Genomic DNA, 25,153 nt, shown 5'->3' on the forward strand with positions numbered 1-25,153 from the left:
TTATGAACAACCATGGCAGCCATTTGCCCGACATTTGTACAGTGTGAACAGTGGTTCACAGTGGGGTATGGAGACCCACCCTGGGTCCTAGCAGGGGTTCCAGGTGGTCCACAGCTAAATGAGTTAATATGGCATCAAAATCGGTTTAACCACTTTTAATGGATACCGGAGAACTGGCCAGTTTACCAAGTCGCCACAGGGAAAAGTCTTCATCAATGTCTTCATCGTTATGCTAACATGCTGTCTTCAGTGTAGTATGTCAAACTCACAGATATTATAGTTCATTTCCAACTTGATCAAATTATTTTGTGCAATTAGATGGTCAGCTATATAATAAAACTTTGAAAGTGAAGTGAAGCTAGATGATGATAAAAAAGGTGAGTATATGAATACCAATGATAAGTAGGCTTACCATTTGAGGAATTGTTTACTAATGAATTACATTGTTTCGGTACTTTAGTGTTTAAACTTTAAGCATTCCTACTTTCTCTACTGTTAACTCTAAACAACTATCCTCTCTCATTTCAATGCAATTTAAATGAAGGTGAAGTAAAACTAAAATGCACTAAATCGTGGCTAGTTGGTAAACTGGTGAGTTCTCCGGATACCATTTTAATCCTATACATACAAGCTCATAATGCAGTTTGGACAATTAACTTCGGTCGATAATACCAATTGGTATTGTATTTGATATCATTTGTATCGTTGATTAGTCTCCGTGGTTTTGACCAGATGGCCACACTTCGGTCTTCATTTCTGACTTCAATATGCATCTCACTCGGAATATTAACGCTTCTAGAGAGACTCGATCGTAATTATAGCGAGGTAAGCAAGAAACATTATGCCTCCCGGTTTTTGTACGGAACGGAAGCCCCCGGCTTTCAGAGTAAAAGCTGCCATGTCTTCCTGGCACCCCGAGCTTCTATTTTGAAAGAAATCCTGGCGCTGATTGTGTTAATATATATTTGAAACATTTTAACAAAAAAAATCTTGTATGAGAGTCCCTGCTTCTGACACAAAATATTTTCAGATGGAGACACTGCCAAATACAATTTGGAAGTTACTAATTATGTTTGATTTTCATAACATACTAAAATGAATGGAAACCAATGGCTTCCTGGAAAGTAGGAACATTGAAAAACTATGATATAGTTTTGAAAATTGCATGCAGTAATGTAAATTATTTGTAGTTAATGGTCTAAAACATACAAGAACACTGATACGGACCATTAGGTTTAAAATAACACCTTACCAATGATCCCACAGATTTCCATCTCATCATCAGACACCTCCATGTCCTCCACCTCTATGTTGTCACTCTCTCCGACCACAAAGAGGTGTTTGGGGGACCCTTTGGGAGACCCTTTGGGGGACCCTCCGGGTGTGGACAGGGGGCTTGGAGCTGGAGGCTCAGCCTCGTCGTCCATCGCAGAATCGTCCATAGCGGAGCCATCTAGATCGGGGTCTGGCTGGGATGTCTCCAGGCCACGGAAGGGGGACTCAGAGCCTGTGGGAGATGGCGCATCCGCTGATGGTGAGGGGATGGGGGACTCGTCCAGGTCTGGCAACTGGGTTTTCAGGCTGTCCAGCTTCCTCTTCAGGTGGGAGACCCGGTTGGCGAAGGTTTGGTACGCCTTGAAAGGTGAGAGAGTGAGCAACAAATAAATAAATGGACACAGAAACAACCTGGTGGAAAACTAGGTCACAGTCTATCCACTGCAAATGAACACATTCCCTCCAGTTACCATAGGCAGCGATCAGTGGCCAGTGTCCGCAAAATACAAAAGAAATCCAGAGAAGAGCTGTAATTTACATCTGTAATCCACGTAAATCGAGAACCGTTCGCCCCACTGACTTCAAATTCGATACACACGTTCCACACCCCCGCAGGGAGTGCAGTGCCGGTATCGAGTCGATCGGACCCACGGTTGTCCAAAACCACCACAAAAGGCCTCTGCCCGGGCTCTGGATAGGGCCTCTGCGCAGGCTCCATATATGGAGCTGGCCGGTTCTGACATCACAACACTCCATATTTGGGCATGCCTGACACAGAAATGTCCATATATGGGCATAAAGGGACACTGACAGATGGGTGGAATGGGTACTAAGACATGGGTACAACAGGTATTGCATAGCCGGGTGGGGCATGGATCTCCAACTTCCATCGTTACCGACTCTGTGCTCTACAGCCGGGCACCAGTATAGTTATTAATTCTGGATTAATGCTCTTTTATCAAATCTCGTGTTCTCGTGAATGGCGTAGAAGGGTTTAATAGCTTTCCACAAGATATCGAGAATGGCATAGATTTTGTAAAACATGAAAATTACAGAATGTTGTGTTGAATCTCTGCCAGTTGAGTCCAAGTCGCCCGGTGATCTAATTAGATGTTAGTAATCAAATTACTGTCACCCCATGTACGGTATATGTACACATATGCCTCTCAGCATATCCACCGTTTATAGTCTGTATTCCCATATTACAATACATTGTACGTTATGCCCATATTTTGATTTATTACATGATTTATATTCCATCCTGGCTAAGATTGGCTTCCAGAAATCATGACGCAGAGTCTGAATTCTTTCAGAGCAGTCCTAGTGGGCCATGGAAGAAATGCCACTTTTTCTGTGACTGACTGGTGCTCCTACATTTCCCTTGGGTTCAATAACAGGTCTATTCTATGCATGTAAACATTTCTAGTGCCATTTACAACTTCACAACTTCACAACTAGCGATAGCTATAAACAAAACACCTGGTTCCTAGCCTTTGGGGGGTTGTCCTTTTTCTTTTCATTCTGAATCAGTGTCTCACTTGTTTATAGAGCACTCTAGGTTGGTTTACAAATTATTTCTAAGTCAGCCAAGATGGCTACTTGGCCGACTACTGGGAGTGTGTGTAGACACAGAAATGAAAGGACTGGTGGCCGTGGCATCATGCCTAAAGGTGGAGTTTGCCTTTTATAAAATGGTGGACAATCTAGAGGCCTTTAGCCTTTTGGGAACATGCTGTGATCAGTGCAAGACGGAGTACTGCACTTTTCTTTTTGAACAGGCTGATGCACTATTCTTGATGGTGTAATAGAGGTGCTTTGTTTTACATTTTCTATAAATCTAACAGCGTCAGAGTTGTGCCGGGGACAGTCATACACACACAGCTATTGCAAATGTATAGATCAGTGCATGCATCCCATCAGAGATTTGCGCTGTACCTTTCTAGTTCTGGGTTTTGATAACATTTAAAGTGGTTCAATAAAGGTGATTTTTACACTTAAGACAGCGGCCTGGTGGTAATACCTTGCACTGGGACAGAATTGGGGAGATTACTACTAAAGTACTTCCACACACACTCATGGTGGCTCGCAGACCATTGTAAGAAAAGGCTAATGTTAGCATTAGTACCTAATACCTATCTTTCTCGAGAAACGTTGATATTTCGATCGCGATGCGGAAATCAGATCCGAACCTCGGATGTCTGATCAGCACAACGGACAGCGACGTAGTTTTTGAGTAAAAAGCTATAGAATATAAAAATTATAACAGTAGTCTACGCATGCGTGAACACCTTCCGTGCGTGCAGCGGTGGTCTGGGCATTGCCTAGTAACCGGCTCAGGGCAAAAAGTAGTTTTTTAGCTGTGCCGTTTCAGATCCGTATAAAGCGATATATAATGTATAAAAAGGTCAAACTAATTAATAATTGAATAAATAAGACAGATTTTTTGATTATGAATACGTTAGCAGCAGTCCAGCTTACATTTGCCACAATCTTGACCTCCTGGTACTGCATCTCATAGAAGATATCTGCATTGTTGAGGGCTTCCAGGAGAGGTGGCCCTCCTTTGCTTTGTTGGTCAAGGAACTTGACAAAGTCCTGCAGCTTTGAGCTTCCGTCTTCAAAGTCCTTGGAGAACTTCTTCCCCCCTGCTTTATCTATATATGAAAGAGACAGAGAAAAACATTACAAAAGATATTGAAGGAAGGAAATGGAGATAAAGCAAAGAATTTATAGGGAAAGAATGTGAACGAGAAATGTGAATCTCAAAATAGAAAGACGCATCAGCTAGATTCATGTCTCCATCGACCCAAGCGAGTGATGGAAGGTAATAGCCATTAGAGCAGTGGTCCCCAAACCTTTTTGGCCGTGCACCCCCCGTTACCTCCTGACCTAGCTTATGCACCCCCCAATACTCAGTCTCGTTGTATTTGGCCAAAAATTATACATTTAATATGATTATGGCAAATAATCACAGAATGTCACTGCACTGAGAGACATGCAGCTGCTGTATACTCCCACCGCTGCTCTACACATCTCCTTACCACGGATTTTGCCGTTGTGTTAAATAATACCATAAAACCGCCATTACCCTTTTCATGTCACGCACCCCCTAGAGGGCGTTCGTGCACAAGGGGTGCATGCACCACAGTTTGGGAACCCCTACATTAGACCAATGAACCCTGGTACCTTTGAGTCTCCTGAGTGCGCTGGTGCTGCAGACGTCCACCCTCATGGCTGCCAGCTGCTTCTCTCGGAGCTCCACCTCGTCCAGAGAGTTCTTGTACGTGGATAACTGTTCTACCAGCACCTGGGGCTACAGCACAGGGGACAGTCCGCTTAGATAACTGTTCTACCAGCGCCTGGGGCTGCAGCACAGGGGACAGTCCGCTTAGATAACTGTTCTACCAGCGCCTGGGGCTGCAGCACAGGGGACAGTCCGCTTAGATAACTGTTCTACCAGCGCCTGGGGCTGCAGCACAGGGGACAGTCAGCTTAGATAACTGTTCTACCAGCGCCTGGGGCTGCAGCACAGGGGACAGTCAGCTTAGATAACTGTTCTACCAGCGCCTGGGGCTGCAGCACAGGGGACAGTCCGCTTAGATAACTGTTCTACCAGCGCCTGGGGCTGCAGCACAGGGGACAGTCCACTTAGATAACTGTTCTACCAGCGCCTGGGGCTGCAGCACAGGGGACAGTCCGCTTAGATAACTGTTCTACCAGCGCCTGGGGCTGCAGCACAGGGGACAGTCAGCTTAGATAACTGTTCTACCAGCGCCTGGGGCTGCAGCACAGGGGACAGTCCGCTTAGATAACTGTTCTACCAGCGCCTGGGGCTGCAGCACATAAGGGACTTTCTCGGCCCCACCCTTCTCCTATTGTTTATATTGTGTTTAGTTTACAAGATGGCCACAGCACCAGGAGGGGGTGGGGCAGAGGTGAGCGGACGGGGTCGACATATGCCCTTACTGGGCTGCATTCAAGACATTTGCCTTGTGTCTGAACACTGCTTTGATGGATGTGTTCTCCCCCCCCCCCCATCAAACAAAATGTTTGGTCAAACCATATGGGCTTCCATTGGAAATGCATTGGAGCGGCCATTAAACACAGACAAGACAAATGCAAGACGGGTGTCTTGAATTTGGGGCAGGTACTTCAGTCACAAAAACAGATTAACTGGCTTCAATAGAACAGTGACCAAAGTGACACCTGCATTTCAATCTAGGGTAAGACATCAGAAGATATGGTCATAAATCTGACAAATCATTTTCTGAATGGGAATTAGAACTATTACTCAGTTTATTAACATTGAATTATTATTGAATTATTAAACAATTAAACATGGAATAAGTCATGATACCTTGGCAGTTAATACTGTAGCATTAACCCTGGCAACCCTAATTTGGGCCGCAAACATTTACAAAAATAGGACATGATCTACAAGCTCACACAACACAGTGTTGTGAGCATGTATAGCAACTATTTTCACTTTCTGACGTGGTTAAATTATGGACTGATTTTCAACTTTCTCAATCTCAACATTGTTGCAAATAATGGCAATGGTGTGCATGGTAGTTAGGGGTCAAAGTACACGTTAAAACTAGTTTCTCACTCACCACAAACTCAGCAAGAACCTTTGATTTAAGAGCTGCATTGGAATCAACTGGAGCTGAAAAGGTGAAGGGGGGGGGGGGGGGGGGGAATTAATATACATCAAAAGAAAATGTAATGCACACTGCTTAAATAAGCCTGCACCCTATTATTGCGCTCAACGTTTCGTATTGATAGTTCCTTCTGTTTGAACTTCCCCATGGCCACCTCTTCTCACATTAACATCTATACCTGTTGTATAAACTATACAAGTTAACACCTTTCATTTCTATAGGGTTTACATTTAAGGACAATTTCTGATTTTGAGAGTAGTGTTGGGGTTCAATTCCTGATTTGAGAGTAGTGTTGGGGTTCAATTCCTGATTTGAGAGTAGTGTTGGGGTTCAATTCCTGATTTGAGAGTAGTGTTGGGGTTCAATTTCTGATTTGAGAGTAATGTTGGGGTTCAAGTTCTGATTTGAGAGTAATGTTGGGGTTCAAGTTCTGATTTGAGAGTAGTGTTGGGGTTCAATTTCTGATTTGAGAGTAGTGTTGAACAACAAAATAATAATAATTTTAACACCCCCAGCGCTCAGGACGAAGTTCTTTGTCCTTTCCATTAGTAACGCCCAAGACAAAGTTTGATCCAAAAGACGAAGTTTATTGATCGCATCGCTTCACAGCCTAAATCGACTGATTTATAAACACCCTGAGCGGCAAGGACAGAGTTCACCGTTCAATCTAGTAACGCCCAGCACTCAGGACGGAGATTGATAAAAAGGACGGAGATTATCGATATCAAAATCGATCGCATCGCTCCACAGGCTGGGAGTGTCTGTTGCGCATGTTATTTTCCAGTGGGACGTCATCGAAAATGTTCAACCCCATTTTAGCCGACGAGACCGAAAATCTCTTGATCTAAATCATTCCATCCAATTCTAAGCAAAGATTATGTGTTAGACGGCCCATCGCGGTCCCGTCGCGTGTTTTGGCTACATCAAGCTACTTCAGCTGGGCGCTCCGATTTAATGGATTAAATAACCCGGGCGTTCGGGGTGTTAATATTTATTAATATTATAATTATTTACAAGTGATGCCAGGAATGAGCCACACCATGTGACAAAGGTACAACATTATGATGCCTAAGCACACAAACGCCAATAGGCTATACATACACAGCAGGGGTTCTCAAAGTATTAGATTTTTGTGGACACTGTTAGCCATAGGCTACAGTCAGCCCCGCCACAGCTGCGACATATTAACCGCAGTGTAAATAGGTAAGCATCATGCTAATGTCGTTAGGCAGCCAAATGAGCCAAAAGTGTCTGCTAGGTCATCTCTACAAGTGGCATCGAAAGTAGAACCAGCTTGGCAGCTGGTTAAAAAGGCTGTATTGTGTTCTCGCCATGCCCCCAAAACCAGTAGGGATTCTTTTTTAAGCAAAAGTCAAGACTTCCGTGAAGCTTGGTGAGCAACTTTCATTGAAATGAAGGGCCAGAGATTTGTTGTGCCTCCTCCAGTTACAGTATAGATCAATGGGTCTGACGCATGTCTATTGTAATGGAGCTTACTTTTTCTTCCCAACCATTCACATTTTTTGATGCATGTGATAACATTCATTTGATATCATCTGTGAAGATTTTCCATGACACAGTCCTTTTGTTGCCATTTGTCATACGATGCATCGGTTGACACTTGCAGTGCAAGGCATTAAACCGGGCCTGCTTACTCTGATTTCACATTTATGTGTGGTTAAGGGGGTCTGCTAGATGCCTAAATTGTCAATTGAGATCAGTAGCCGAGATGCTTTAACACAGAGCTACAAAAAGGAGAATGATGTGTTTGCAACTTTGCACTTTAACACAGAGCTACAAAAAGAGAATGATGTGTTTGCAACTTTGCACTTTAACACAGAGCTACATATAGAACGCAGCTGACATGCTTACTTTTCTGTTCCACGGGTGTTGTAGAAGCCGGAGGAGACTCCTCTTTGACCAGGTAGCCTCTGAGCTCAGAGATCAGATTGTCTGTGTACACACTCCTGTCCTCCCAGATGGACAGAATCCTCTCCACAGACTTTAATACCTTTGCGTTACTATCATGACTGGAGAGAGACAGAGAACGAGAGAGAAGGACTGTTAAAATGGCCAAAAATGTCATTGCTATATTCACACAATTTTGAAAATTATACAATTTCGATCCATTCGAACCTATTGAATTTCAAATCAAATGTATATAATTCAATTTTAATATAAAATATTGTGTGCAGTTTCAGTAAAACTTAACTCAAAGACAGACAGAAGTCGCTTTCTCTCCCTCTATTCGTTGGCCACGGTTGGTGCTGAGAATGACCACCAAGTTGAAATAGTACTATGGCAGACATTTGTCCAGTCCATTAAGTTTTTGAACCTCCAAACAAGTCAAATATTTTAGGTGGAAAATCCATGATATTCCCATTCAGAATCAATGTGGAGTGTGGTGGCGGAAATGGATGCAATGCAAGGCAGCAGGCATAAAACGGTATATTGTAGTTATAGTGCACACTGATGTTTATTAATTATTTATTATATATACCCAGTAAGACGCCCTGGGGGTATGTCATGGAATAACAGGTCAGCTCCACATATAGAGGGTGGCAGCGGGGCAGTGTCTGGAGTGTACAGGGTTTGAGGAGGTCTGGCCATATATGGAGCATGTCTGGAGTGTACAGGGTTTGAGGAGGTCTGGCCATATATGGAGCATGTCTGGAGTGTACAGGGTTTGAGGAGGTCTGGCCAAAGTGGCCATATATGGAGCATGTCTTGAGTGTACAGGGTTTGACGAAGGCCCAGGCAGGGCCGGGCCTGAATTTTCAGGCCTGTGAGAACTCTAGTTTTCGCCGGCTGCCGGGTGCGGCTGCACTAATAGCTTTGGGGCGGGCCCGTCTAGAGTTTGAATGGACAGGTATCAGTCAAAAGGGAGACATCGAAGAGGAAGGATGGGTGGGGCGGGATCAATATATGGAATGTCAGAACAGGTCAGCTGTAACTTTATTTATATAGCATAGCACCTTTCATGACATGCATGCAGCAGTGCTTTACACAGAGCAAAACAAAAGCAACACCATAAAATATCATTTAAATAAAAGCTAAATCATTAACTACATTAGAATGATATCATAGAACATGAAACAATAAGAGCAGAAAAAGGCAGTCAATTAGGCAGAGCAGTCAGTAAGTACAATACATTAACAGAGATTTAAAACAATTCAACTAAAAGCAAGAGTGGAGAAGCTGTGATTTAAAAATGTCTGCATAGGCTGCCTGTCTAAGGTGTAGTGGGAGTTTATCCCAAGCTGTCGTCCCGTAGAAGCAGAAAACTGCTTCACCGTGTTTTTTTATACGCCATTTTAGGCACATCAAGCAGGTCAGCAGTGGAGGACCTGAGGGGGCGTTGCCGCACGTCATCGTACCAAAACGTTCTCACAGAAGACAGTTGACTGGCCCTTAAATAGGCTACCCGCTGATATATTATCATATCACAACATAATGTTATATTGACCTAAATGGCGATAGGTATTATTTAAAAAAAAATGTAAAGACTAACTTCTAAACATGCAGAGTGACGCATTATTTTACCTGGGTAACATCATCTTCTGATACTTGAATGTTTTGACATGAAATAATAATCCTGTACCGTCACCATGTTTGTGTGTTTTGTTTCATTAGCGCGAACATGATAAAATAGGCTGCAGCTGTTGATGCCTTGATGATCTGCTGCTGCTGCCCGCTGAGCACACAGTAAAGATACCGCCATGCACAACCCCTGAATAAAACGTGAATAAGAATGACTGAGAAACAAAATCTGCAGCCTGTAATTTATTTAAAATTAGCAATCCAGCAACATAAATATTATATAATATAAGTAACCACTAACCAAAGGCAGTGATTAAAAGTTGTATTATGCTGCCATGAAATGTCAAATGTTGTTACGTTGTGTGACGTTTCTGATTGGTTACCGAGTGTCACGTGTTGGTGCGCGTTCATTTGTAGCCCTTGACTTTCTGCATTGAAGAGTAATGCATTGCGGTACACATGTCTTCAATACAAACGATAGGAAGCCACTGGGTCGCGGAATATGTGCGATCAATTTTTTTTCACACCACAAATCACTTGGGGGCAGCATACACATCACAACACAGTTTGACATATAGTTTAACACACAGTCAGGAACAAGACAAGGACAAATAAAACTGTTAAATCACTGCAGAAAACATAGCTTGAAAGAAGAACACTGCAGGAAAAACTTAGAATTAAAGAGCTGGGACCAGATAAACCAGATCACACAAAAAAACAAGAACAGTGAAGAGAGTACACCAGGAACTTTTCATAGAGCTGGTATGATAAGAAGGCTTGGCTGACAGCATGCGGTCACTCCAAATAATTATTTTGCTATCAGACAGCAGGGTCAGATCCAGCATGGATCAAGACTGGAGTGAAATTAGCCATGTTTGGCAATGCCATGTTTATTTTAAATTTTTAAAAGCCTTCCATTGAATGTGATGATACCTATAGTGCATGTTTTCTTGAGTGACCAGCTGCCACTGGATCCTTGGTATTTTCATTGGAACGGACAGTCAACCTTTCATCTGCTGTTTGGAAAATCTAGGTCGGGAAACAGTTTGGCAGGCAAGATGTGTCGTGTCGTACCGGTGGTTGACCAGTGGTTTTTAACCAGTGGTCCGGGCCTCCGGGGACCACCAGTGTTCCTTGAGGGGGTTCCAGGTGGTCCCCAGCTAAATGATGGAGGGTTGATAACCAAATGGACCCTTAGATCTTTAACTGTGGACCCAAATGGACCCTTACGGGTTCATTTGGTTTAATTTGACACTCTCTCAAGTTAAATTATTGTTAAACATCTGCATCACTTAGTTTTAAAATAAGGCTTTCGCCTTTATTTTATTTTTTTATGGGAGGGATAGACAGTAGTCTGACGGGGGGAGGCAAATGGGGGGTGACATGCAGCAAAGGCCGTCGGGATCGGGAGTCAAACCCGTGGAACACTGCCAGACTGGATTACCAGCCAAGGTGCCGGCCACGGCCCAGGTGGTTGTACTCACCTGATAAGAAGAAAGGCGTCAGGCAGAAGGTCAGCGAAGGCTGTACGGTACACAACGGCGCCTTTCCTTTTACAGTTCTGAATGATGTCGTTGGCAACGTAAAATAAGTTGAGCCTATGGCCGGCATCAGCTGTCAGGAGAGAGAGAGAGAGTAATGTCAAGTGTGACTGACAGAGGATGTACTTTCAGTGTGCCTTCAGATCGAACATTATAGAAAACAAAAACATCCACACCATGTTCAGTTTGAATGCATCTTAACACTTCTGCAAGCTGTAATACGCAAGCTCCCAGAACGACTGGCCAACATCAGCCCTACTGGTCAAAGCTGGAACTGCAGGCGGGCGAAATACATGCACGAGCAAGATAGAGCGGTCTTTGCTTTGTGAACGCGTAAGGCGACATGACGTAGAGGTACCACAAGAGCAGTGCGAGGGGTACTCCCATAGGAGCCAACCAATCATATAGACGCTCGAGGGGTACTTCCCGGAAGACTAGGTCCTTCAAAACGCCACTGAGCAACTTCCATTGAAATGAATAGCTGTCCGCTCTCTAGATTAGATATAACTCTATGGTCATTTGTGGCACCGATACGACTTGCATAAAGACCCGCCCCCGCCTGCCTCAGATTGTCCCCCTCCTACTAGTAGTAGGGCGGACTATGACTAGTAAATCCACTAATTGACCTTGTTTTTGTAGGCCTCAAGATCAGCTAGATTATAGTTATAGTCACTATTGTACAGGTTTTTTTGGCTAAACAACTAGTCGACTAGCAAACTATAGGCAACTAGTAAACTAGTAAAAATCACTAGAAGTACCCTATTAGGGTGCCCGTGGGGGCGGGGCATTCTCACATTCTAAGGGAGCTATAAAACACTCATTCTGGCAGACAGGTCAGTAGCGTGCCTCGCTAGTCATTAGACTCCCAATCCACTGAATCCACACCTCCTGGGTTTGAATCCCACTGCTGCCACTATTTTTCTAACTACCGCAGACTATATATTTGGCCGATAAAGTAGTTTTAGACCACCACAACGGAGGGGTGGCGTCTCAGCCCCATTCGAGTTGCAATCCGATATGGACAGAATAGTGAATCCTCGTCCCCCAAGTAGGGAAAGTCGCGGGGGGGGCTGTCACCATTTACTGGTATTGTGACACCGCAGGGCTTGGTAGCAGTTTAAAAATGTAGGCGCACCAGAATAATTTTAGGAGCACCCACAAAATATGAAGGAGCACCAATATGTTATCCTTTTTTTTTTAATTAATAAAAAAACAATATAACATGAATTGGTGAAAGTTAGTAGCCTTACAAATGCATGCAATTAGGTTCATTGTACTGCGACTGTGAGACCGACGGTGCTTGAATGCAAGCGTGTGTCCTTACTGTCCTACACCAGCTGGCCTCAAACTTTTTCATGTCAAGGATCTATTACCAAAGATGGTTTATGTATGAAGATGGGCCAACTTCATTGGAGCCACTAGAGGCGAAATGGTACACAAAGCCTACAAATGGTCTCCTAAATATAGTAGGCGTGGTTTGCCCCCCTCTTGGCTATTACCCCGGCGCAGACCCCCATTTTAAAAGATATCATATGCCAGGGCTCTAGCTAGCTCTAGTAATTATGCTACTTAAGGCTATGATAATGGGACCAATGGCGTCTAGCTCTCGCCTGAAATGCAGACCAGCCTCTCCACTGTAGCGGGAATATAAATAACGTTTTACCTACTCTCCAATACAAAGACGGGTTGTGTAATTAGAAAGCCTACTTTCCTTAGTGGACGCACTCTGAGCCCCCCCCCCCCCTCCCTTTCTCTTGGTAATATCGGTAGAGGGTGCAGTGGAGTTACTAAAAGTATTTATTTTCTGGTGGAAAAACAATCCCTTTCTGGCCAAAAGGTACATACGTGTGGTGGGGGGGCATATTTCATGCGAGAGCTAGACGCCATCGGTTCCATAGCCTTAATGCAGGGCAGAATTAACATTAGGGCTATGGACCAGAGCTAGGCTCTAGCAATGATTCTCATCATTTTAATTTCAAGGACCATGCATTTCACTACAGACTCCCATTTTATGCCATTTATATCCGAGTGTGTACAAAAGAACATACTCTTATTTTGAAAAGGAAGTCAGTTTCAGTTATAACCAAGCTGCAATGTTAGTTTTTTTAACGGAAAGTTGTTTTGATGTGTTCAGAGCACTAGTTATACAACTAAACCATGCATCTGTCACTTAAACAATGTACACAATGGAATTATGTTAATCATGGAATCTCTGACTGCAGCATTAGGTGAGTAATCCATTTTATCTGTGTGGGAGCGCCTATGGATGCATTGGTTCATGGCATGCCACATGCAATCTCATGCTTTAAAAACATTTTAAAATCAGAATAGTTTTACTGTCACATAATCACAGGTTTACAGGTGTAAAACACTATGTAAGTGCTTGCCTGTCACATTGGATTGTGTATGTTGATTCATTGTATGTAAGTACAATAGCTATCACAAGAGAGCAGAGTCAAAAGTCAACCTACGTACGCTAGAGGCATGTAAGACAAGCCTATATTATCCCTTTGGGAAAACGGTATTTAACACAACATTAATCCACCTGCAGTAACAAGAAAAAACAGATATAAACAGCCTTTGTAATGCAAATTTTAATAGCCGGGGGTCGACAGGCCCAAAAGCTCAAAGAATTGAGTTTAACCCGTGATGTCATACTGTACTTTTTATTTGTGTTTTCTCTATTCATTTGGTCATTAAGGTCCACAGAATGAGAGGCCTGCTCTGCCGGAAACAAAGTTATGGACATTTTTGTATACCACACCATAGACAACCTATAAAAGGCAACATTTTCCAATTTTCATTATGCTTTAAGTAGCATGTGACATGTCAAACTATTCGGCCATGTGACTTAATCACATTTGTGATGACGGCTAAGGCCGTTTTTAGCCCAAGGAGTGTTTTTCATGCAAAACCAATGCTTCAGAAATCAGAATCATGAAAAACCCCTAGTTTGACATGTCACATGCTACTTAAAGCATGATGAAATTTTAAAAATGTTGCCTTATATTATAGGTTGTCTATGGTGTGGTATACAAAAATGGCCATAACTTTTTTTTGCGTTGTTTACAGCAGAGCAGGCCTCTTATTCTGTGGACCCCAATTACCAAATGAATAGAAAAAACACAAATAATAACTAATAAGTATGGCATGACATCACAGGTCCTCTCAAATGTTGAGCCTGTGGCTCCCCGGCTATAATACAAGCAAAGTGTACGTGGAACGTAGATACAAGACTTATTTTTTTACAAAGCTATGGCATTTATGAGTTAAGACTGCCCTACTTCCTTCCTTGACCACCATTCGATCACAATTTTGACAATGCAAAAGACTAATGCTACATGTGTATCTAGTATCTATCGAGCACAGAAAACTCTCAAGACCTCCTTTGAATTATTCCTCCTAGATTGTTTGCAGAGGTTCAAGACTCAGCAGAGCAGAAAAGTCACCTGCTGGCTGGAAGACAGCTCTTGAGTTTTGGCCAAGTGTAGAAGCAACTCCAGCTGTCAAACAGAGCTTTGACCATGGTTGGGTAACCTGCCTCCCTGCAACAGACATCCATGAATATTCCTTCACCACTCCACTGACTCCAACCAAGAAGCGCATGTGAATTTCAGACAAAAAAACCCCAAGACTGTCTGGATATCAAAACCAAAAACAACAAAAGCATTCAACAAATGTAATCAAAGTATCAAGCACATTCGTCTGTACTGTACTTTGATTACCCTTCTGTTGGTTCCTACTTATTAGCTCAGAGAACAAATGCTTTATAAAGCAACAAAACAGATGAGATCTGCTGCTATACTGCCTCATCCCATTGCAATTTTAACCATGTGTATATATATCATGCAGTGTGCACCTTTGTATATATGAATTCACATGCTCATATTGATATTCGACTAAAGCCCACCACACACCGGCTGCGTCCTCCATTATTTTCAATGAACCTATCGCACACCGGCTCCGTCCGCCGCGTCACGTCGCCTGGCGCGCCGATAGAACACAGTTCTATTTTCCAGGCGGCGCCGCGCGGCAACGCGTCGCGCCGCAGACTGTGTGTGATGGGCTTAATTCTTCGGTTTCTTTCTTTTGATATTTCTTGAAACTGCAGAATTTCAACCATTTTTTCCAAACAACACCTACTTTTTTAGTAGTGAGATGATGTGACAAAGACTTGCAAGGTCTACCAACAGTGACTAGTAGTCATCATCATGACATCACTACAACCAAAATGTGTTTCTGTGTAGACATTAGTTAGACAATGCCGGCTACATTGCATTGGAGCAGTATATTTATCAACATTATTTCTGGACACTTATGATATTGAATATTAAATATATCATTTTGTTTCTAAATATCCACAGGTTGATAAACTAGACATAGCAAATGTTCTGGACACTTTGTTTTATATTGTGTAAATACCCATAGACATACTCAAATATCGCTCTAATAGAAACATTCTGAACTATTCTAGTCTATTCTCTCTGACCAATCAACAGCTCTGCTGTTTTTTTATGCCACCTTTTTGTATTACTCCGGCTTGCTTGGAACCTTGACATAGTGAAACCAAATACATTAGTAGGTACTATCCACAACTTTTACAGAAGGGAAAGTATTCAAGCCAAGTTCATGGAGTGGCATAGTAAACAATATTAATGGTACGTAAACACAAAGTTGGAGAGGGCACATACTCCAGTTACGTTAGCAACAACCACAAGCCACTGAAGCCAGTACAACCTCCATCTATAAAATACTCCAGTTACTGATCAGCCAGCACAACCGGCCTCCATCTATACGACTCTCCAGTTACAGACGACCAGCCAGACCAGAACCTGACTCCATCTATAAAATCAAACACTGAGTAGGCCTCAGCAGCAGTCTACATCCACATGAGATAAACACTGCTATTAAAATATTCAGTTACGGCTCATAAAGTTTAGGCAAAAGTAGGCAACACAAAGTCCAAGCATAACTTAATAGATTTTTCTTTTAAACACCACAAACACTGCATGTAGGGCAGGCAAAATATGAGATTCAAACTTGAACAGCATTTCTGGCCAAACTTCAGAATGATTTGGTCATGGGTTGCAGGTTACCACAGCTTCCATTTGATAAGTAAAACAGAGAAAGTGTATGGCTTGAAATTAAAGACATCAACTCTGGTTAGTAAAGTAGAGTGCAATGTTTGACATTGAACTTAGTAAATGAATGTATAGCCCTTAAAACTGGACGATCCTTGCCTCAACCAACAGTTGCCAATTTATCTCTGCAACATAAATTAAACAAGCACAAATAAGGAGAAACATAATAGCTCTAATATGTGTATAATTCCTGAATGTGATGTACAGTACAGCAGTGTCTATTTTGAAAACCAGTTGTGTCCAAATTAAAACAAATCGTTAACACATAAATAGGGAGCAAGGATATACTCTGTGTTATTATTTAATATTTTCATAATGTTATTTTACACTTTCCTTATGTAGTGATGCAAACTATATAGTTGTTGATATAGTGAAAACCAGAAATCACACGTGGTATTATTACTCAAAGCCTCTAGAAATGCATAGGCTACAGTAGCCTAAAATGTGAACATTCTTGGACTACCAAAACCTTAAATATGAATAACATTCGTTTCGACCAGATTCAATGCCATGATAGTACATTCATTGGTATATAAATGTAATTGCACAATGAGTTTTGCTTTGCGAATCTGATCCCAGTTTGACATTTCAGTTGCTGAAAAATCTGAAACATTGATTGGGTGATTGACACGGTAATCTGTGTATATTGGCCTGCAGTGAACTGAACTATCAATAGAATACAACACCAGATAATATTATTTCGTGACAGAGCTAAACGAGAATCAATAATGTGTAAGATGCATTTGCAATCATGCAACAATAAGTAGCATTGAGTAAGAGTAGCATGAAAATGTAGTTTATTTATGCCAGAACATATTGTATTGTATGTCTCTAAATGTTATGATGAATTGAACAAGATGGATCCTCTTGTAAACAAGTTTAGTGCTTTATTGGGTCGTCCACTCAGTTAACAGTTTTTTTGGTATCGAGTTGTGCTTGAAATGTACTGTAATTCTGCAAACTGTTAATACTTGAATCAATTTCTTGCCCCCTGCTTCACACACTTCTGCAGTTCCGCTCAAGAGGCGGCCTGGTAGCTGACTGTCATGCAAGGCTAGCGTTGGCGCATTACAGCCAGCTAGCGGCTAGCCTAGCTTGTTAGCATAGCGTAACAGAACAGAACAGAGAAAGGCTGGTCTAACAAATAACAATCCACTCCAGCTATCCCGGCGAGGAAGCACAGACGATGACACCCCACAGCCCTCCATTTAGTGAACAACTACTTCACCAACTACTAAACTAGCGGTTTTGGAGAATGTTGAAATCATAAACAGTTCAGTTAGCTGTCGCCATGATAGGGAGCGCACGTTTTGCTACCCGCTCATAGCCTGTTGCAGGTACTAATTTTTACCATCGGTTACTGGAGGAGGGGGGGGGGGGTAACGGTTGAAAAAAAAACAAGCCTCTTTCTTTGCTAGATGTTTCCTGGAACTTTAAAATGTTGAACAGTGTTGACAGCGACACCCATGCTAGTCGAAGCCCTGTACACAAAACAAGCGCCCCCAGTGTTACTGCCAGTAACAAACCTTATCATCGTTAGTCAAAATTACGTATTTTCAAAGTTTCTCGTACCAAAACAATTACTTATGCTCAACGCCACCTGAATGTCCTGACTAACGTCGACACCTTTTCCAATTGAATAATAATATACATGTCTTTTTTTGGTCATATGACGACTTGTCGAGAGGTCACCGCTAACGCTGCTGCACAACTTATATGCTACGAGAAGTAATAATTAGGCTTACATTTTCTCAGCCATTTCATCCAGCAGCGCACAACAACACTGTGGTACTTCTTGTTTTCGATGCACCACATCGACAGTCCCTGGATAGAGTCCATTGTGTTTGAAACGGCTTGAAGCCTCTTGTCCAACGTGGACTCCAAGGAGCCGCTTGCTCCTGCAGCAGCCATGTCTGGAGTCTGTCTGGGGTCTGACTGGGGCGCTTTGATGATTTTTTTACCTTGAATAAAGTAACCCTAAGGCATCCTTCCTCGCAGAAATATTACAGCTAATAGCTATCATCATAAATCCAACATAAGTCTGATATGATTTTAGAATTTGGTTAAACATTTATTGTTGTTTTGGTGTGGCTACATGAATGATATGTCTGATTTATATAATATAATACTATCACTATGTTTATCACACAGTCTATGACGTCAGTGAGTGAGGATGACCACATTTGACACATTCTGCCAAGAAAGATAGACATGACAGAGAACTGTCTTCAACTCTATTCATATTTAAGTAATATAACTATATAAGTTATATCATTTAAAATACATAGATGTCCATCATGTCCTTAAATTCGTATTTTTCTGTATCCTTGCATTTTCTGTATTCTCAACAGCAGCAGTGTGCCTACGCTGACTTTTCAAGGTCAAAGCTACCCTGCGCATCATTGAGCGGTTCCTCCGCTCCATTACGCAGCTGTGTGTGTGTGTGTGTGTGTGTGTGTGTGTGTGTGTGTGTGTGTGTGTGTGTGTGTGTGTGTGTGTGACTGTCCCTACGTATGCGTGATCCTTGTGTCCCTGTGTCTGTCCGAGGCTCCGAGCCATACTCTATGGCTACCGTTTCGGACGTGGGAAGGGAAGGCTTGCCGGAACCGGGCCGGCCCCTATGGCACGTTCCTGGGGTTCTGGATGTTCCGGGGACCCCAATTTCCGCAATTTTCAATTTCCGCAATTTCCGCAATTTCCAATTTCCGCAATTTTCAATTTCCGCAATTCCCGCAATTTTCAATTTCAAATATTCCGCAATTTTTCCACAACACTCCCCAATTCCTCCGCAATACTTCTTTTTTAAAACACTCCGCAATTTGCTAATGTTTCTCATCCTCCGCAACACCGCAATTTTTCCGGTAAATACAACACATTGAGCAGGGCACTGCAGGGAGTTGAACCCCGTTCCGGTAAACCAGAAGTACCAGTACCAGTGCCTTAGCTTTTGTGTATTCAACTATTTGGGTAACATGTGAGCTTTATCCTCTAATTCATGGGCCTGGATTTTTTTTCTCCAAAAATTCAAAAAACGATGGGCTATCGTGGGACCCCACACGTAACTCTGTCATTTCCTCCAAATATAATCAAAGTACAGTACAGACTAGCACAGTACACTACCATACAGTAGCCTACGGAGCACAGTACAGTAACTATAACAATAAATGTATAGTTGCACCGCTCAATTCACACAGGTGTGATTTTTTACACTTTACAGTAGCTGCCTGTAGCAGCTTGACCATAGACATATGAGCTTGACTAGCTAGTTCAATTGAACTGTTGCAGTCCTATAATTGTTCTATACTTTATTATTATTACTTATTACCTTAGTTGTTTTATAATTTGTATTACCTTGTATAATACCTTGTATTATGTGTGACATGTATGAGCATGTGAGAAATTATTGTAATCTTTTAGTTTAAATGTAATACGAGCTATGGTTTTGTATTAACAGAAACTGCTGAATCAAACAAATAAACAAACAAACAATGTAATGTATAAAAAGTGAGCTATTTTTATCAAAGCATTGTTCAAATCAATCAACATTTGACATTTTTTAATACAATAAAAGAATTGGGTGGTTTTCAACCACAAAACAAAATAAGGAAATCAAAACAATAAATGTGGGCTGGCAAACAAACCAAACCTGGTTAAATAAAAAAGATCAGGTCATCTGCTACTATTCAGGCCAGGGTCACCTGAATTTGAATTGATCATCTGGACATTGTTTGCCTTTAGGTTTACTATCTTTTTCACATAATCATCTTTTCCTGGTACAGTATATCCCTTTCCTTTTGTGGTTGTCATAAGCATGATTAATACCTGATGTTTACTTTGTTGCGTGCCAGCGCCACACACCAGAAATAGTCAATTCAATTGACAGGGTTACAAAGCACTGCAGCACACATAAATACTGTATAGTGTTTGGATAATACATATCAATTTCACACTCAGATAATTCTGAAGAGGAATAAAGATTATGACTTATTTTTGCCATGCCAGTGGCAAGAGTCGAACTGATGGAAACAATAGTCAGGTCTTAGTAATTGCACAATTTGTTAAAGGGGACTGTTTAATGTTCAGCCAACAGGAACATCATTGTTTAAAATGTTCAGGGCTGTCCTCTGCTAAATAAATTCTTGTCAACTAGAAATAAATAGGAATCTGTAAAACTATGTGCATAGTGCATAGGAAACTTTGGAGCTCAGCTGCCAAAGACCAATCGTTTCACATCAATCTCACAAGATTTGAATTTTGCTTCTATGATGTGACCCTTACAGATTGGCAGTCCACTTAAATCTCAGGATCCATATTCTGAGGGAAAACCTTTAGCAGATTATTTGTTCAGGGATTCTTTTTAAGTGACTACTAAATTTACTAAACGTCTTGGTCATTAAGATCAAATCGTTTAATTGACAGAGGGGGTAGCCCTAGCAGCTTTGCATTTCTAAACTCTGTGTAAAAAAATACATCTGGCAATTACCCAATAGTGAGAATTATTCCCCCAAAACACTTCATATCCTCAGTGTCAAAAGATTACAAATAAAACAATAAATAAGTCATAAAGAATTAAAGCCTATTCAGATGTAACAAACCATCAAAAGGCTCAAAGGCTACCATAAGTATCCAGGGTTTCAAGTAATGATCCTTTTAAACAGATCTTTCATAAATAATAACCTGACTCTTTGACGTCAGCATTTCTCGTAATTTCTTCCTCGATGTCATCCAAAGTGCAACTACAGTTATTAATCCCCAATGACACAGGAGCACAAATGTTATGCTTATTAAGTCTTAAAACACTGCACATGCAATCGCTGTGGTGGAATTAAAAGCTATGGTTTTGTTTGGCACATCTCAACAGTGGTTAATGCCTCTGGCATGGCACACTTTACAATCATTTAGGAGTTGTAATTAATGTGTCATTAAAAATGTATTTGTAAATGTGCTATTGATGTTCCACTGTGAGTTCCTTTTCTTTTGAAAAACTCAAATCGATTATTTCCATGATATGAAAATCACAAAACAGAATACATATTGCTTTTTCTTTTCTTTTTTTTTACATCAGGACTGGAAATATGAAAGATATCTGATGTTGATACAGTGCAATGGTTTCCAGTGTAATCTCATTTTGCACTGGGTAAGTGTTAATGAATGTCTTCCCGTTCTTGTTTACATGCCTCAGCAAATCGGACAAGCGTTGGCTCCTCCCCCAGATTAAGTCTGATGTCATCCGAGGTCCGTCCCTAGACTGTTCACGTTGGCATTTCCGCCTGTGCCAATCGCTGTGTGGCAGCAGTCCAATCATAGGAAGTTAAGGTGAAGCAACAAGGGGGACAGCGGAGCTCGATGAGACTGAACTGTCTTGTGTAGCTGGGCTGTAGCTGGGCTGCTTGTGTAGCCTCCTGCTACATGAATACAAAGGACCATTTAAAGTACCGGTGCCATGATCACATACAGAAGTCCAGCTGCCATTGTCAGTTTCGAGTTTTCCTTTCTCAAGGCTGTTCTGCTCATTAGAGGCCACAGATCTACCTGTGGCCTCTGTGTGTTTTGACGTATATGTCTGACAGCTCTCCATCTTTTGGCATAGTTGACGTCGTTTACACTGGGGTAAGCTGAAAGGGGCGTCAGACTCAATCCAGCTCAGCTTTCGTTTCTAGAATAGGAAGACAAAAGCAAAAAAAGTGTTACAATCACGAAAAGCTAAAAGGACAACTGAAGGTCTCATCCGTCATTATGAAATATAAACCACGGCCAGGTACAATCACAAAGGCTAATAAAAGATCCAATGCTTACATTAAGAGAGCATTGTCTGTGCCAACAAAAGAAACAGCTATTATTAAGATGCCTACCTTAACAGGGATGTGGAGCTGGTTTTGGCACCAGCGTTTATGCAGACACGAAGTAGTGGTCGTTGCCGCTGTCGAGCGTTCTTTAACCATCTGAGGGAACCACATTTTCAACATCATCTCCACCTGTAGCAAGGTTCTGAAGTACTTCTCACTGTACAAGAAAAAGAAAAGAAAAGGGGGAAAAAAACATTAGTTTTCATAGAAATATATGTTTTGTAAAGGAGGCCAACTCCTTCTTTTTGCTTTCTATCTTAAGAAAAGGGGGGTCCCATGTAACAGGCGTGAGGGACAAGCAGGTAGACAATCCCAGGTATCACACTTATCACCATTAACTTACCCCATGTCAGGTTTCTGCAAAATTCCCAGAATCCTTTGCAGTCGATCCATGGCAACACTCTGCTGGAAGGAGGACAAGCCTTTGTCAAATCGGCCAGTCTTCAGCCCATTCAAAAGTTCAATGAGAGGTCTGACAAATCTCTGCAAATCAGCGCACTGGAAAAGAACATATCAGTTTGAGTCAGTGTTATTGAGAGCCACCTACCAGTTATTGTATAACTGCAGATAACTAAACAGAGATTTTCTTTTACATGGAATGTTCAAATAATTTCGAAAAAAGTCTCACTTTCTGAGCAAAGGCCAGGTCTCCTGGTGAGACTGAAGCGTTTTGGTGGTCCTCCTGGACATAGAGGGATCGGTCTGGTTGGCTAGGGAAAGCCAGGCGTATTGTGGACTTGTTGAGCCCACTGTCCCCCTCTCCTTCAGAGGAAAACACATCAGCCTCGTCCTCGGTCTGCTCACTCTCGCTGATCAGCAGGCCAGGAGTAGAGGGGAGGGACTCATAAGATGGCCATTTGGAAGACTTCCCCAGGGAATTCATTTCTCTAAGGAGAACTGAGATAGAAAACAACAGGTAAGCATGATTGTGAATAACAAATCTCAAATCCATATGAAACACAGGTAAAAATGTTTACATCAGAACTTCAGAAGAATATGTTACTACCAGCTATGAAACTTTCAACAGTGATTTTTCCAGAGGTTTTCATGCGGCCACATAATGAAGGTTTTCTGGTAATTTATTTCTGGTTTTAATCTTTATGACAGATTCAAACTTGAGTAAGGCTTTTAAAATTGAAACAGCATTTGTATTCTGTATCAAAGTTCATGTTGCAATTTCAACATTGGAAAAAATGTAATCCCAATAGGCTACACTTAGTTTGTTATCATGTGTATGTATTTGCTGCTCAGCAGTGGAGTGCACAGGCTGCTGCCTTGTTTTTTGCCTTGCCTTGAGAGTCCACGAGTAGAATTGATTAGTGAGATGGCAAGATGCACCGATTCATAGTTCATTACAACATGGCACACAAATAGCCTACTACTTATGTAATGTCTGTGGAAGGGCTCAGTCTGTAAAATTATCCTCTGAAATCCAAGGCCAGAGGTGTCGTTTGGTGCTTGTGAGTCACAAGTTGTGACCATTTACAATTACATCATATGCGACAGTATGCCAGTCAGTTGACAATGACTAGCTCAAACTTAATCTACGTTTGGCAAGCAATAACTGACTGTAGTAATAAACTATTTGGTTTATTAAGTGGATAGGATATGTATCTACATGCCATGTATTGGTCATCGTTTAAGCTGCAGCTGCTTGTAATTAGGATCAGGATTTATGCCAGACATTTTACAATGTCTCTTACAGCAGTGATACTGTGTAGGTCTACACGTGATGGGTGTGTGTAGTGAGAGAGTGAGACAGCAGAGAGAAACAGTGGGTCCGCCGTGTCGTTCTAAGATTTGAGAAGACGCCTGGCTATTTCAGCAGCGACAATAATAAACGAATGGGCTAAATAGTAAATACCTTATTTATATGCTCATGTTCATGCCTTTTAACCTGGCTATGCCACACTGGTTTTAATCCACAAGTCCATGAAATAAATGGCTGTATATTCTAAAGGAATGTAAACCGGAATTTGGCACACAGGTGATGTTGGGAGACAAACATCACCAACATATCTAGACAAAACAACAAATAAATACGTCACATACGTCACACTAGCTGGCTGCTAAAGCTAGTTACAACAGATGTTTTGGTCATTATTAGTAGTCTACTCTCAGTACTCTGTGATGTGCTGCACACCAACAGTAATACTAATTGTTAACAACACAGTCCCACTATGTTGTGTAAATGCCAAGTATTTCAGATGGTGTAACCCATCTACAATTTGCACATGTCAGGATACGATACTAATATAGAAAATAAATAAATAAACACTGAACAAATGCCCTTTCTAAGGCGCTGCATAACCCATGGCACAAGATGTGAGAGTTTCTTACCTTTATTTGGACTGGACGGGAAACCGAAACGGGCAGGTTTTCAGCCGCAAAAAACAAACAACAACTCCAACTGTAACGAATGGCGATTATTACTGCGAGGAATCCACGAACCGGTCTCTCGCTATGCTCAACCAATAATGTTCTGCTCTCAACGGCTTCTCAACGGTTGTCTGGTCGTAGCCTTTCTTTCCCTCCCTTTTCCCTTGTCATCCTCACATTTCATTTACCCCCTCCCTTCTTCTCTGCCCCAGCGAGGGAGAACATGTGCTGAGCTCCACCACACACTCCACAGACACTACACGTGTTGTACCGAGCTCTGACATTGGCCGCCACAAGGAACCGCTTTTCGCCTATTGGCTGAACGCATGACCAATCTGCAATGTTCTCGGAAGTGGTTGGTCGCTAACGGCACGCTCGCACTGTACCCCTCCCCGTTCTGTACCACACGTGTTGTCGGTATGGAAAGCTGCTCCTCTTCTCTCTCACAACACTACACGGCGCACACTAGTCACCCGCCGCACATGTGCTCGCTCGCAATAAGCACTATGCCAGATAAACATAATCATCCTGCGATACACGTTGTACTGTACACTAGAGAGACCAATATAACATGATACTAGCTAGCAAAACAGACCAGCAGAGGGCTGCCACATACTGCCGCCAATGTTTTTGGCATGAGTTAATGCATTCCAAAAGTGTTTAGAATAACAAATTTCATTGGATAAACAATTAATAAAGAAAGGTTCCCTCTCATTGTCTTTTCCTTCTTTGTGATGTCAAACGAAATGCAAACATAAACAAAAAACAAA

At 41.9% G+C, this 25,153-nt stretch overlaps 2 protein-coding genes across 5 annotated transcripts in view; both read right to left on the reverse strand.

Moving 5' to 3' along the window:
* Window positions 1-18,071, reverse strand: part of rprd2a (regulation of nuclear pre-mRNA domain containing 2a) — a 28,503-nt gene extending 10,432 nt beyond the window's left edge. For all 4 annotated transcript variants that reach the window (XR_013965692.1, XM_080788064.1, XM_080788065.1 and 1 more), the window contains exons 1-7: window positions 17,904-18,071; window positions 10,961-11,090; window positions 7,809-7,966; window positions 5,889-5,941; window positions 4,462-4,588; window positions 3,754-3,929; window positions 1,253-1,634 (exon numbers count right to left, since the gene is read on the reverse strand). Coding sequence is in view for 3 of the 4 variants with exons in the window: in XM_080788064.1 (XP_080644190.1) it covers window positions 1,253-1,634; window positions 3,754-3,929; window positions 4,462-4,588; window positions 5,889-5,941; window positions 7,809-7,966; window positions 10,961-11,090; window positions 17,904-18,069 (1,192 nt within the window). In the remaining variant the exon portion in view is untranslated. The remainder of the gene's footprint in view (window positions 1-1,252; window positions 1,635-3,753; window positions 3,930-4,461; window positions 4,589-5,888; window positions 5,942-7,808; window positions 7,967-10,960; window positions 11,091-17,903) is intronic.
* Window positions 18,072-19,649: 1,578 nt separating this feature from the next.
* On the reverse strand, window positions 19,650-24,502 carry LOC308331412 (uncharacterized protein). The gene is made up of 5 exons (XM_080786846.1): window positions 24,345-24,502; window positions 22,633-22,901; window positions 22,348-22,502; window positions 22,011-22,161; window positions 19,650-21,814 (listed from the first exon to the last, which is right to left on the reverse strand). The coding sequence occupies exons 2-5, from the start codon at window positions 22,885-22,887 to the stop codon at window positions 21,470-21,472; spliced, it is 906 nt and encodes a 301-aa protein (XP_080642972.1). The 5' UTR covers window positions 22,888-22,901; window positions 24,345-24,502; the 3' UTR covers window positions 19,650-21,469.
* Between the last annotated feature and the right edge of the window lie 651 nt (window positions 24,503-25,153).

Source organism: Protomyctophum bolini (genome assembly GCF_963924005.1).
Source record: "Protomyctophum bolini genome assembly, chromosome: 17".
Taxonomy (NCBI): Eukaryota; Metazoa; Chordata; class Actinopteri; order Myctophiformes; family Myctophidae; genus Protomyctophum; species Protomyctophum bolini.

Bases quoted from the DNA above. Each gene is read 5' to 3' on its own strand.
- LOC308331412 (XM_080786846.1), bottom strand. From the start codon at position 22,887: ATGAATTCCCTGGGGAAGTCTTCCAAATGGCCATCTTATGAGTCCCTC. The intron at 22,503-22,632 runs GTGAGACTTTTT...GTTCTTTTCCAG, and splicing joins ACCTGGCCTTTGCTCAGAAA to TGCGCTGATTTGCAGAGATT. The intron at 22,162-22,347 runs GTAAGTTAATGG...TTTCTTGTACAG, and splicing joins TTGCAGAAACCTGACATGGG to TGAGAAGTACTTCAGAACCT.